The following is a 14,766-nucleotide window of genomic DNA, read 5'->3' on the forward strand; positions in this document are numbered from 1 at the left end:
CAGTCAGAAGCTCCTCATGGCAACAGAGCAAGCACCAAGTATGCGCTGAGAGCACTCAGTGCAAATGTGGTTTTTCACTTCAGCTGACACCAGCAGGGCTATATACTGAATTCAACGTGGCCTTGGCACCCTGTCCAACTGAATCCCCAGTGGAAATTTTATAGAGGCAGAGAGCAGTTCCTCAGGTTGAATTCAGTCAGGACAGTGGTGATAGGGATCCTGGCCTTGCAACACCAGGCAAAAACTTCTTTGAACAACCTCCACTGGGTAAAAACCTGGTTAATGCTTTACCTGTAAGACAGCACCTTAGTTCCTATTAGCAGGCTGCACTTGCGGTTCCCTACGCTGAACAAGGAAGTAAATAGCTCAAGGCTTGGTAGCTGGCAGGCAAAAAAGGCTGTTGTTTTTCCTATGCATGGGGAGCAGAGTAGCTGGCGTGAATCCTGTGCCTGAAAAGCCTTGGGGCCCCCTCCTTTGTCAGCTGCCCACGGTCAGCACTCCCTGCCTCACCTTCACCACTTGGCAACCTCAAGAAGGCTATGACCTTCCAGGACAGGCCAGTCTCTGCAGATCAGGAAGGGAGTTGCAAACTTTGTTTCTCTTCAACGGCAGTTTCGCTGCCATCTTTCTTCTCTTGCAGAGTCACCTATCCAAATATTATCTCAGACCCCAGCTTTACTCAGCTATTCAATTCTGAGCCCCTGTGCCCCCAGGCTGCCCAGCACTGTTGGAGTGGTGTGACAGCCCTGCAGCGTACCGAGAGCGACTCCCATATCCGCTCCCAAAGACCACGCTAACAAACAGCATCAGCGCTGCAAAGCTCCTTCGTCTAGGGTCACTGAGCGACCGCCTCCTGGATTTAGGCTTGGAGTTTAACAAGGGTGTCAAGGAGAGGAAACACAGATGAGGAACGAGAATGACCAATCTCCTCAGAGTGTGATAAAGGGCCCATTCATAAAAAGTTATACAACGTTTTAAGGCCGGGTTCTCACACACTTCCCTGGGAAAATATGCAGCGCACATGTATTTTTTTCTCTCCGCAAGAAGCCCGTGCTTTCACAATTCACACTGACCCCCCTCTCCGTCCCCTGCTGAATTGCCGCCTGTCTGCCTCTTCCAAGCTAATTTCATGGGCTCAACCCCTTGTGGGAGCCGTGGCCACTCATGCAGTGTCTCCTTCCAGATGGAAACACTCGCGAGTCCACCTGCACTAGAGGGACGGGGAGGTGCTTGGCTTCTGAAATACCTTTAAATTACTCGGGAAAAAAAAATAACAAGGAGCTCAGTTGCAGCTGCTGGAGCAATGTTACCTGGCGCATGTGCAGCAGAAAACAGCAATAAACGCTGCCAACCCCAAAGCAGGCCCGAAGCAGTGAAACAGGCTGCCAGCTTGTCACGGTTTTAGCTGGGATAGAGTTAATTTTCTTCACTCTAGCTGGCACAGTGCTGTGCTTTGAACTTAGCATGGAAAAAAATGTTGAGATAACACACAGATGTTTTGGCTGTTGCTGGGTAGGGCTTGTACTAGTCAAGGACTTTTCCAGCCTCCCATGCTCTGCCAGGGGCACAAGAAGCCGGGAGGGGAGGGGGCACAGCTAAGGGAGCGGATTCAAACTGACCAAAGGGATATTCCATATCATATAACGTCATGCCCAGTATGTTACTGGGAGGGGCTGGCCGGGGGAGGGAGGCAGCAATCGTGGCTCGGGGACGGGCAGCGTTGGTTGGCGGGTGGTGAGCGGCTGTGTCGTTTGTGTTTCTGTGGGGTTTTTTCCTTTTTTTTTCTTTCCCTTCCTTTTCCATTTCATTATATTAACATTATTGTCATTATTATCATAATTATTATTATAATTATTATTTTATTGTCATTATTAAACTGTGCTTATCTCAACCCACAAGCTCTTTTGCTCTTCCGATTCTTTCCCCCGTCCCATGGGGTGTGGGGAGTGAGCGAGCGGCTGCAGGGTGTTCAGTTACCAGCTGAGGCTGAACCACGACACAGCTCTGAGCTGAAAGGCAGGTCTGCAGAAACCTCTGGAGAGCAGCACGGCTTCAGCCTCAGCACCTCACCTGGTCCTGGGGCCAGGATGTCCAGTGGGGCCGAGGTGAGCACCCAGACCTCCCTAAGCCACGGACCGCGTGCTGATTAGCCCAGTCCTGTGCTGCATCCCCTCTAATGCAGCTGGTGATGCTACACACCCCGATTGCACCTTTCCTTTCAGGCAGAAGGGGCTCTGGGACGCTGAGGTTAGGGGATGGAGCCAGTATCAGACCAGCGGCAGAGCGGGTGGGACTCCTGACTGCCCTCTCAGGGTGACGGAAGGCTTGCAGTTACGATAGCAGGAGGCAGAGGAGTCGGGAGGACCCAGAGGAGCTGCACTTCCTTGAGATGTTTGGGAGCAGGAGCAGAGTAGAGCCCTTGCACAGTTTGATATCCTAGGCATGGTCTAGCGAGTTCCCTGCTAGAAGTACAGAGGCTCAAAGTACAGACTACTGTGTATTTGTAAACAAATGCTTGAGAAACGATGGCAGGAGCTTGGGCCAGGAGTTGTATGGCTGCCTCATTCTGACTGCCTGACAGTTCCATCCGGGTCTTAGGAAAAAACAATAATAAAACTCCACAGACCACACTTTTTAGTCCCAGTCATGCCCCTGGATCACTTCCCTCTCTGCCTCACTTCTCAGGCTGGAAAAGGAAGGAATAAAGTCTTTGCTACTGAAGGGCTTGGAGCATGGATCATTTGGTGTGAATAGAGCACACCAATATCTCTGGATGGAGACATTAACGGACGGCCAGCATGCTGGCTAGATGTAGGCTCCTTCCAGGTGAAGGAAGGTTTGTTTCTGTTTGTTCTACCCCCTCCCCTCCAAGCATCAAGAACACACAGAATAAAATTAAAATTAAACAGCTACTCACCCAATAACGGAGCCTTCCTCCAGTAGCCATCGCGCACCTCCACATAATCGTACCAGCAAAGGCGACTTTTAAATAGGTCCATTGATGTGAAGTTTAACATAATCTGGAAGGAGAGAGTACACACTTCTCTTTGGGAAGGGAGCTACTTTAAAGACAAGGTACTATAGATTATGCGCTTAACCTCTGCTACAGAGCTGCCTGAGTGAGTATGAAGGAAAAAACGGTTGGATTTTTTTTAATCAGCTTTCCTCAAAAAAGAAAGGCTTCTCAAGATATTTTAATGAAACCATGAAAATACGACAGCAGACAGCATTTACTATCGATTCTGTAATTCACAGTCACTGCTCCTCAGTTGCTAAAATGCTACTTTAAAAAAGACCAATTTGTTGGGTTTTTTTAAATTAAAAATCAAATCTTTGGTTTTCATTAATGTGAACATCACAGAGAAACACATTGCCCCAAAACACCGACATTTGGGGTCTATACCCTTATATAAACGATGCTTGCAAGAAATAGCTAATTTTGCTGACAAGTTTCCACGGTCTGACAATTGCACTCACACCAACACTGATGCAATCGCGTTCAGTGGCTTTACCAAGCAGAACTTAGCATCAAAATTGTATCCCTTTGGCCTCCTTCCTCTGTAGCATCGATTACAGGCCTTGCTCTGGGCCCACGGGAGTCACTGATGGGGTGTACCTGGGGCATTTTTGTCCTTGCAAGATTTGACCCATGTATTAATTTACACCTATAGTCTGCCACAGAAACGCCGTTAGACTAGAATAGATATTCTTCCCCAAAGCCCTGTCTGGATGTGCAGAGTGCAGCCTGTAATAATATCGTGTACTTTCTTCACACTTTTGCAGTTTTCTGACTTCGGACAGCAAAAGGAGATTCATCTGTTTCTATGCCCAATATCTGTTCTAAGCTAATGCCTCAGTGCTATGATTCTACCTTGTACCAATTGCTGCGTTTGATTAAACACGTAAGTTGAAGCACTAAATCTGAACTTCATTGTTTGTTTGTTTGTTTTCTTCTTTTTTAACACTAGTGGTTCAGCATTTAGATGCTGGGTCCTATCTGATACAACGCTTCTGAAGAGGCTGAGAGACAAAGGGAGAATTTACAGTAAGATTTACACTGCAAAACTCCCAGCGCTGTAGTTTCAACACTTGGATGGTTTTTGGCACCTCTGCCCCTGGTGAAGCTCTCCCTGCAACTAATGGCAGAAGCCCGGCACGGCATGGGACTGGGCTTGCAAGTGGCAGAATGGGATCTCAGATAAAGACAGCTGCTGCAAAAATGAGAGAGCTCTGCCCTTCTTTGCTTGAGTCCGAGTCGTACGTGTGTCTGGAGGGTGGTCCTCAGAAAAGCCACTCTGCTGAGGAGCTCCCAAGCCGGGCTGTGCATTCTTGCAGCCTGAGACAGCATGGAAGCCCTGAAGGCTGGTGTTAGTGGCTTAAGGAAAGATTTCATTTCCACATGAAAAAAATCAATAAAACAAAAGGACCTGAGAAGAAAGCGGACAGAGTGGGTGATTGATGCACAGCGGGTGTCGGCGCTTCGAAGTGGGGAGCCAGAGTCCCCTGACGGGGACAGCATGCCTGCATGATGGAGCAAGCCACTGACGCCACTCACGGCTCCTCGGCTCCCTTGGGGACCTCAGCTTGCTGAGGCATTTTATCTAACTCACCCGGCAGCTGGCTTTGAAAGGTGAGCTCGGCCAGAGCTCGGGGGTGGCAGGACATGTCCATGCCGTGTTCAGCCTCATATCAAGAAGGATCAGAGATCACAGCCCAGACCTGTGGGGGGGCTCTGTCTCAGCATTACCTCTTTCCTCCTCAGGACTGTGTATTCCTGACCCCGCCTCTGGGAGGACAGCGATGGTGTGCAGGAGCCTTTCCAGGCTCCATCCCGCACTCCAGGCATACAGAGATCTTTTGGCAGCTGCTAACACTGTCATCACAGGCAAAACCACACACAAAGGAAGTGCAGATACACCTTGTGCTGGTGTGGCACCTACCTTCTCCCCTGGGGTCACCGAGATCCTCCAGACACAGTGGGAATAGGAGGGGTAGCCATTTGGAAAGCCAGGGGCTGAGAAATTCCCTGTCGAGTCCTGCAAGGTCTCTCCACAAGCTGCAGGAGAGGGGGAAAAAAACCCCAGCAACAAGGAGTGACTCTCTGAAAGACATCAGGATCTACCAGAATGTTTGGACATGGCTGCTGTGTGCAGGTTGGTGGCTGGTACTCTAAGGATGTTCATTCGCAGGCCTGGCCAAAGGTCACAGACCACCTGAGACCTTGCCAAAGGGGTGATGTGAAATTTGTCAGAATTCCCAGGATGAAAGACACTCAGTGCAAGGACACAGGGGAAACAGCTTTTGAAGAGGCACCCTTCTTCCTTCATCTTCCTTCCACATGCCAGCACTTTCAGGTTTCAACCCTCTTGAGGAATACCTCATCCACTAATCAAATGCAAAATATTAACGCCACCCCACCCCACAACCCCAAGACTGCTGCCAGCAAATCTGTTTTCCCTTCATTACAGGCTGCTCAACTAAGTTCTCCTTAGTTACCATTGTTAAGGGTCTTTTTTTGGGTTAAAGCATCCTAACAAAAGCAGAGCAAGCCCCACTGCCCCCATGTTTTGGCTGTCCAGCACCTACCCTGCTGTCACACTGCACAGGATAAAATGTGACCGCTGCAGCTCACTCTGCTCTCCACCTCCCTGTTTTTGTGGCCTGCTGCAGTTGATGAAATGTAGATCCCAGAGCTACTTTTGGGAAGCAAGAAATATGCACACACATATGTTCCTTTAGGGAACCGCAGCTTCCAACATCTGGGAAAGCCGCAACTACTGTAGTTCCTGCTCTCTGAGCCAGGAGGACTGAGCTGGAACAAGGAGTGACCATCTACATCTGCAGAGCAGCTGACTGGCTAGGTGGGAGGATCACAAATATCAAAGCTCCCATTTCCTTCAGAGTGCTCACTAGACACATGGAAATACCTGTCACAAGGAGCAGAGACCTCGGATTGCCTGCTTTCCAGTTGTTTTTCCAATTTCATAACCCACTGATGTTATAAAGCTGCCCTTGACCTGCAACTTGGTTTCCTCAGTGATGGTGAGACAGCTCCCAAAAATGCCTTGTTAAGCAGCAACGCTTTGAAAGATCTGACAAGGCCGAACATTTGGCTCCCTTTCTCATGGAAATGCCAGGGGATGTTCCTCTGCCTGTTGCTATCACACACTCACTGATTTTTCAGCCGTGATTACTTTTAGATGGGCGGGTCGGAAGTTGGAGGTGAAAAGAGACTGGCCCCATTCAAAAAGTTTAATATCTTCAAAAAGGGGAGAGGGAGTTGCCTAGGTTAGAATTTCTTAATTTCCCTGAAATAGTTTGATCCACAGCTTGACAGACCAGACTAGACGAACAATAGATGGGGACACAAAAAGGGGTTCTGCCCAACCAAACAGCTCATAGGGGTGCTCTGGAAGGTGGAGTCACTCCTAGGAACAAGTTGCACATATTTCAAGGCACAGATTCTTGTCAGGAAAGCCAAAGGTATTTTAAACTACTGGAAAAAAGCACCACTGAGCAAAACAGGCAGGTAAATGCACACATCTGCCCCAGAGGAATGAAGAAAATAAATGAAAGGTCAAAACCTCTACTTTGCTCCTTCCTTCTGAAGCCCTTTTGAGCCCTGAGAACACCCCCTACCATTATGCAACTACAAAGGGCACTGCACTGTGAGCTTTAGTTTCAGTTCTGCAGAAATGGCTAATATCCTCCCAAAATTTTTGGCAAGTCTGCCATACTGGAGACAGCAGGATGCGCTCTGAATTCCTCACGAGGGCAGAGAGAGATGCTTGTAGAAAGTGACGACCCGCATGAATCTGGACTTCTATTTGCAGAATAAATACAATTCCTTGCTTTCTACCTCTTGCAAAGATGCCTTGCCTCATTATCTGTGTCAGAATCTGTTAGGATAATTCCACCTCCCAGGATGCTCCTAAGACCTTCAACCAGGATACGCATGCTGCCCCAGCAGATAAACATCTCAAAGAAGCTGAGTCCCAGGCACACTTATTCTGAGGACAGCAAGCCATTCTTCAGCTAATCCTCTGGCATCACCACTGGTCAATGCATGATCTGGAGTGGCCACCACCTTAGGGTGGCTCTAGGAAGCCAACGTCTGACAAGGTGTCCAAATAAAGAGGGGAATCCAATCCATAACTCACCAAGATAAGTTAATATTCTTTGCTCAAAAATCTATTTAAGCAAATATGAAATGATAAGGAGAGCTCTAGATCACTGGGCACGCGTAATACATGACCATAATGGCACAGGACAAAGGGGACTACTGCCCTCAGCTGAACCCCAGTGAAGGTTTCTGACAGCCCAGACTTAATTCTCCTAAGTGTAATTACACAGTTCCTGGCAAGACTGTGTAATTATGGAACAGGTGCGAATGTATCTGCTACCAAACACTACTCTGCTAAAACGTCACGAAAGGAGGCCCAGCTCACTAAACCTTGCAGAGGAAACCCTCCAGACACACTGGGAGAGGCTGGCCTTTCAGCGCAGTGGAGAGCGATTGCTTACACGCGCAGGGGGAAGCACAATAATAATGAGCGATGCATATTTGTGCGTAGAGCACAATTTCTTGCAGAGCACACCGAAAAGTGATACAACTGTACTTCACTTAGTAGCAAAGAAGCTACTAGTCCAATAAGACCAGTGTTTTGTACTTCTGGGATCCAAGAAACTGAGCTGAGGTGGTTTTCGCCCACAGTAAAGAGGCTGTTGCACATATAAGCAGCTAGAAAGGAACAGAGGCAAAAAGCAAAGTAGAAAAGGTGAATGCTTCAGAAGCCATTTGTAAATGAAGTAGCTGCGTGACGGGCACTTTCTGCTCATCGGCTGGTTACTGGTATGCTACATCTTTTTGACAATGCACAGAGAATTGGATGGGATGATATAATGCAGGACCATTCTCAATTTATAGTTTAACTATTTCTGCACAGTTAGCACAGCCACACAGGCCCGTTTCCTCTGGCACAGCACAGGACAGCAGGACGTGCTGCTTTAAAGTCTTTCGTAATGACTATACACCTCAAATCCTCAACCAGGCAGCCATATCAAACCTAGCATTTACTACTATGTAGCAGAATGCATCTTGCCTTCCAGAAATTGCTTCAGCAAATTTCATTTGGTTTCACCTGGCTTGGCACTAACTTCAACCCAGCGGGTATAAGCTTTGGGGAATTAAGAGCAATTTAAAACAGCAGGGTTTTAGAATGGAAAAGCTAAGCAAGCCCTAACTGTAGCAGCCACAAGAGCTCCCGTCTAATGAGTTGGAGAGCCCTGTTTCTCACAATAGACACAGCAGTTGCTCTGGCTCGTACCAGTGCATGCTTGTAACTCTTCCTCCGCCAAGCTAGCTCTTTTTTGGGGGATTTTCTCAGGCCTTCTCAGGAGACTCTCTAAAAGGGAAACCATCTGCCATTTGACTTCTGGATTACATTGCTGCACTTTACCTAAAAATTCTCAGCTTGACTACTGAACAAAGTTGTCCTCAAACTGAAGTCTCATTCAGACCCTACTTGAACATACATACCCCTGAAGTCCTTTGGTTTTGAACTCCTATGCTTTGCACTTTGCAGAGGAAGAGAACTTTTCAAGCTACAGATGCAAATGGCAGCTGAAGATGTTAATGTCATTAAATACACTGCACCCTTCTCTTCAAATGTAATATGTGTACAAATTTTGATGCAAAGAAAAAAAAGAAAACCAAACCAAAACAAAAGATATTTGAAGAAAATCTGTTTAGTAGGCTTAAAGCTCTAATCATTCTGCTGCCAAATATGTTTTGAACTGCAATAATCTCTGCTAAGGCTTTGTGGAAAAAAAACCCCTAAAAAGTAGAAAAGTTCTACTTTGCAAGTGGAAACCTTGAGACTCAGAAGGGTCCTCCATTTTAAGGAAAGTTACTTTGTAGTTTGACTTTAACCTCAGGCCAAAGCGGCTTTTCAGATTGCCTTGAGAAATCTGCACCTGTAGTTGATGCTACCAGCCATGGGAATGAAAAGCCTGCTCAGATTAAGTCTGACTCAATCAAAAAATGCAGTGCAATACAGCCCTATTTTTTTTAATAGTGTTTAAACAAACCAATCCCTAAACTAATCCATGAGTTAATTTTCCAAGACCTACATCTTGTTCAACCAGAAATTAATTAGAGACAATTACATGTGGTAAAAAGGAAAAAAAGTTAATTAGAGCTAGCACACCTAAGAGAGTTATACCACTTGCTGTAAGCTAAGCAGTGATCCCCAAACATCACAAACCCTGAAGTCCTCAGAATTTATTCTAGACCCTTATGAACCCATATCCTCTGACCTGTAGCTGGATACAGAGAAGCAGTGGATTTGCACACCAGCTGTTGACCATTTTCCATGGCCTCACGGATGGTCCACAGAGCAGTGCTAGCCAGCCACTCACTTAAAATGTGACTCTCTATACTGGTAAAGCTTATCCCTCCTCCTCACTTCTGCCCTCTCTCTGATATGCTTATTCCAAGAGGACTAATCATTTATGATCATATTAGGTTTATGATCAGTCAAAGCCACTCTCAGTTGGACAAATGTGCTGGCCAGACCAACCCATTTGGATAAACTCCCGGGCCACACTTGCAAAAGTCCTTTTTTTCTCCCTGCATTATTATAACTGTTAGGGTCATTCTGACAAATCTGGCAACTCTCTCATTCTCCAGGATCTTCTCAAGGATGTTACATTACCTGCAGAAATTCAACAGAGCTTGTTAAATTCTCTGCCTCCAAGCATCACAGCTCCCATGCTATCTCCTTTCTCTGCTGCTGCAGTCCGTGCCACAGGCACCTCACTGGGCGCCGTCTTTGCTTGAAGCCTCTCTACATCCTCATTCAACTTGTCCTTAAATCCAGCAGATTGCTTCTCTGAAATGTGGTTTTCTCTATTAACCTATTCAGCTAAAACTGATGCATAAACTTTTACTGTCTAACACCCCGACTTTAAAAGGACCCCTTTGTTCTGACAGGTAAATTTAGCCTCCCAGTCATAGCTGTGACCCCAGTGCTCTTTTTGCCAATCGTTTCTAAACCCACATAAAGCAGGACCCAGACTGCTGGTCTTTAGTATGTCACACATATGTAGACGGGTTCTCTATCAAAGCTGTTCCCAGTCTATCAACCCTCTTTCAGCAGAACGAGGGATACAGCCCTCCCCTGAACAGCCAAAAGCACCAGCTTCCAGCACCCAGTCATTTCACAAATCAGCATCTTGGAGCTTTCTTCCATGTTATCTCCCAACTTGGGAGATACCATGGTGCAACACACCATAATCACAGAGATACACTTACTGCTTCCTTAAGGCTCATCTCTGGGACAAGAACTATACAAAACACAGAACAGAATTTTGATGGTTGGTGTGTAGCGACCCAGCCCACCACATATCCCTCTGCCACTTTGCTAACTCCCAGTCCCCACCCCGTCCATAGTCTTCTACATCAATTTCATTTTATATGAACAGAGCCTACACTGGACCAACCTGAAGCCCTAAACCAAACAGGAATACTGGCAAAGGATTAACAGAAGACACATGTTAGGCAAGTCCAATTCTCCCACACCTCCAGCCTGAAGCATCTGGTGGTCAACATTTCCTGAGTCTCTTTCATCAAAGGAATCATTAAGGTGCCCTTGAACTCCAATGCCTTCCAGATAAACCATGTGCCTACAATAAAGCTGGAGCCATCTCCCCAGGCCATATTTACCTGGGCATTTGTACAACTTCCTCGCCTGAGCGATGTCTCCCTGACTCAGGCGAATACGCTGACCAATAGTTGGACGGACCCCGTTATCATCACGACGGGGAAGGATGGTGTCGAGGAAAACCCCTCTAAAGGGAAGAAAGAGAGACAAAGAGCAGTGAGGTAGGGAAAGTGACATGATGCATCGAAAGTCATCCTGGCAGGCCTCCCACACCATTCCCTTGACCATATAGCCTAGGCTAGCAAGCACGCGTAATGCAGATTGTGATAACTGCATGTCTTGAGGTGGCCTCCTTGCTACAGCAGATAGCTTCCAAATGTACAGGCACGTCTGCCAAGCCAGTAAATTCCTCTTTCAATATATCAAGATTTCTGCTGCCTCTGTTTGAGTATAGATACATTCCGTGCCATAAATCAGAAGAGGCAATGAAATATTCTTGCAGAAGGTTCATGGCACATCTCGCTCAGCAGGAGCACAGATTGGACCCTCAAGCCAAAGGAGCAGAGGGAAGGGGGATCCGTTCAGTAGCAGATGGAGTTGGGCTGGCAGCGACTGTGGTTGCCACAGAAAAGAGAAAAAGATCAAGTGCTCTACTTTTGTGCTGCGTGAGTTTCCAAGCTAATAACTCCAGTTGTCTCTGCCTCTTTTTCCTCACTACTACTTCTTCCATGTGGGACTTCATACTCAGGAGCTCTCTACTGCATTTCTGATCTCAGTCCAGTAAAGGATTTAAGCTTGAGCCTCGCTTCCATCAAAATGCAAGGGGTTGCACGCAAGAAAGACCCCAAGGCAGCATTGGGACTGCAGGGCTAAAGTGGGAGGGAGGAATCAGAAACCTGAACTCTGGGTTGGTAAAGTTCTTGTGGCCAGGCTGTCCAGTCCACAGGAACCATTTCACTGCACCCCTGAGTGCCTAACAGATTTGGAGGTGCCAAACAGTGAGCCTGAAACTTCAGCATCAGCTCAGTGGGGCAGACTTCCCTTTCTGAAGGACAGGATAAAACTGTCCACAGAGTCTGATGGGAAATCAGGGCAGAAGCAATAATTTCAGTGCTGCCTAGTCCTGATACAAGAGTCTTCAAGTATGGGTTAAGCTCTAAGTACACAAGTAATTCTGTTCATTGGGCTGTTCAGCTGCATAAGGGCCTTGGGAAGGAGTTTGAGAGGGTTTTTTAATATTGGTTTAATTTTAAATAAATACTGCAAGCAGAGTATTTGGATCACAGCTGTCCAGAGCTGCAGCCAATGTTCTTGAACAGAAAATATCATTCTATTAAACATATTTTGTGGGGAAAAATTCTTTTGTAAGTATTCAAACGGGATGAAGAAATAGAGGGCAAGGAATTTGATCTGTTTTAAAAACTAGAATCAACTGTTGCATGTGGGATGTAGAGTTTTTTTCAGTGGTAGGAAAATTCCTGATCAGCACTAAAATCAGTGCTTACAAGCTCTGAGGTGAGCCCGTCAAATTTTGATTGACAAATTCAGGCTGGCATTCTACATGGCAGGTGCATGCCTCAGGCTGAATTTATTTAGGTTTATGTATTGAAAATAAATCCTCCAATTCCAGAAACACCTTGAACAGAGAAACAGGTTGGTTTGCTCACAGTAAGTTTTCAAGCCTCCTCAGCAGTTCACAGAAGAACTCAGTATTTGGCAGGGACATACTTCTGTGGCCACTGAAAAGCTCTCTGCAGATCTCCAGGCTCAACCAGGGGAGAATGGCAAAGTTTGATAGGGAAACTGCCACTTGCCCACTCAAACTTTTGATTCCCTTTCCCATTCCAGCCCTCATGACTGTGTACTCACAGCCCCCAGCCTCCCACACGCAGCATACACCTGGGGTACAGCTCACCCCACACAAACAACCCACAGTTTCCAATTACCTTGTGATCCCTTATTACCTGCAAACACATTTTCTTCCAGAAGGCTGTACCCTAGGTTGGGCAAGTAAGATTTCTGGGTTTGCTTTTTCCACCATCTGAATTTTGTGCTTTCTTCACATGCCTTGCTGAACACGACTCCAAATTAGGAGGCAGTAAGTACAGTTCCTCTCATTTCACAGTCAAAGGAACGGAGAACAGTGGTGAGTCTTTCTGGCCTAAACCAGACAGGTCCCAGCAGCCCCATGCTGTCCACCCAAGCCCTATCTGCTTAACAACATTTTATGACGTTAAGTTATGCATTTGGTGAGCATCTCTAAGAGCACCGATACTTTGGCTCACAAATTAATAAACACCGAGCAGACATCTTTAAACAGAGCAGCTCAGGCACTCTAACACCAGAACCATTCTTGAATAACGTACCAAACCTCTCCTCCCAGAGGTAGGAAAAGAACCCAGTAATCCTGGGTGTTCCATTCTCCTGCTGTCCCGGCACAGGCAGAGCATGCACTAGCTGCCCAATGCACTGCCAAGTCAAGCACAACAACCCACCACTGCTACTAGCTAAGAACGACAGAGTTCAAGCAGAGATGCTCTCAGGAGTCATTAGCACCTGCATAGTACCCTGACTGTGTAAAGTGTTAGGTACACGGTATGAAACTATCAACTGATCTTGAGAAGTGCTGAATATTCACCGTCCCATCCTAGGGTAAGAGGCACAGGTGCTTTAAACACCACTCAAGGAAGCAGATGTTCAAGGCAGGTTAAGCTGCAGGTAGCAACATTTTGTCCCAACTCTGTATTTATATCCCCATCTGCAGAGGAGAGACAACATAACCCTACTTTGCACAGTAAAACCTGTGCAGGATGTAAGTGCCATGCGTATACATCTTGTGCAGGATTAGGATGGTGTGTTGCCAATGCGTCAAGAAGATGCCCCTTGATGTGCAGGCAGTGCTACCTGCATCCTGATTCAAACGGGAGCTTTGCAGAGGTCACGTTTTGTAACTCCAGGCTGTGCTGCCATGTCTACTAGCAACAGGCTTAGTGAATTAAGGCAACCCACCATTTGCTTAGGGCTCCGTGGAGATTTAAACTTTCTTACTGCTAAGCTGCCATTTATGGGTCTTGACAGCAGTAAAATAAATTGTTTAATGAGATGGCAATATTCAGTTTAATTTGCTGCCATGTCTGTAAGGAATGCACCAGTAAATAAAAGCCTGCAGCCACACTCTGCAAAACATAGGCAACTTTCTGATATAGACAAGAACAGGAGTTCCCCTGGTAAAAACTTGTAACTGCTGTCATTACGGTCCCTTGTGCTATGTGCCTATTCCTATTAGACACTGACACAAATGAGAAACCTCTTTGTGAACTGAAAATGAGCAGTGACTCCTGCAGCAATTTTCAAAAGCACCACTGAGAATTGTTTCCACTGCTAGGACTCATTGTGTCTCAGAAAAACTGTCCCTTTCTGTTGTAGGTACAAACTTTAGAATAAAAAGGGCCTAAGATTTGCAGCATTTGACCATGGCAAACACTATATGATTTGCTATGGTCAATATTCACAGGCATCATGAACAACAATGTTGTGCTAAGTGCCGCATAAGAGTTGCTTCGAGACACTGAGTCAGGCACGGCTCTGTGCCCTTCACCTCCTCACTCACATGCCCCATCTCCACTGGTGGGGTGCTCAGACCATCTTCCTCCCATGCGGACTTCCTGGTGTACGCTAATGTATTAACACATGGTCTTCCCTTAGCAGCATCACACAAGGGCTACCTCCCATTCCTAGCCACTGACCTTAATGAAACTTGCTGGAACGTAATATCTTCACGGGCTCTACGCTTTTATCAGTTTTGGCTGCAATTGGCCAGCACCCACAAACCTCGGTAAGGTGGGAAGGAGACATGCGTGCACTCACGAATCTCTACTGATTGGTGAAAGCAAGTATCATTCCCTTAGGAAGCAGATGTCAAGACAAGTCTTCGTAGAGTAAAAGCCTGTTCCCAGCACTGCCTATTTACGGTGAGAGCACAATCAGCCCACAGAGGCACTTAGTGCTCAGTTCAATTACTGCACAAAGACTGCTACTGGGGTGAGGGTAGGTCACAGAGACAAAGGACTTAAAGAAAACAGACTTAAAAATCCTATTAAGC

The 14,766-nt window shown here is 46.6% G+C and overlaps 1 protein-coding gene and 1 long non-coding RNA gene across 14 annotated transcripts in view; one reads left to right on the forward strand and one right to left on the reverse strand.

Annotated features, from left to right (window-relative positions):
• Positions 1 to 14,766, reverse strand: part of TLL2 (tolloid like 2) — a 106,340-nt gene that overhangs the window by 29,091 nt on the left and 62,483 nt on the right. For all 13 annotated transcript variants that reach the window (XM_075107774.1, XM_075107772.1, XM_075107765.1 and 10 more), the window contains 3 exons: positions 10,727 to 10,851; positions 4,941 to 5,056; positions 2,918 to 3,020 (listed from right to left, as the gene is read on the reverse strand). In XM_075107774.1, the coding sequence (XP_074963875.1) occupies positions 2,918 to 3,020; positions 4,941 to 5,056; positions 10,727 to 10,851 (344 nt within the window). The remainder of the gene's footprint in view (positions 1 to 2,917; positions 3,021 to 4,940; positions 5,057 to 10,726; positions 10,852 to 14,766) is intronic.
• Positions 1,658 to 10,598, forward strand: LOC142063720 (uncharacterized). Its single transcript, XR_012662845.1, has 3 exons — positions 1,658 to 2,105; positions 3,784 to 3,902; positions 10,486 to 10,598. It is a non-coding gene; the product is annotated as an uncharacterized LOC142063720 (long non-coding RNA).

This window comes from Phalacrocorax aristotelis, chromosome 12, assembly GCF_949628215.1.
Source record: "Phalacrocorax aristotelis chromosome 12, bGulAri2.1, whole genome shotgun sequence".
In the NCBI taxonomy this organism is placed as follows: Eukaryota; Metazoa; Chordata; class Aves; order Suliformes; family Phalacrocoracidae; genus Phalacrocorax; species Phalacrocorax aristotelis.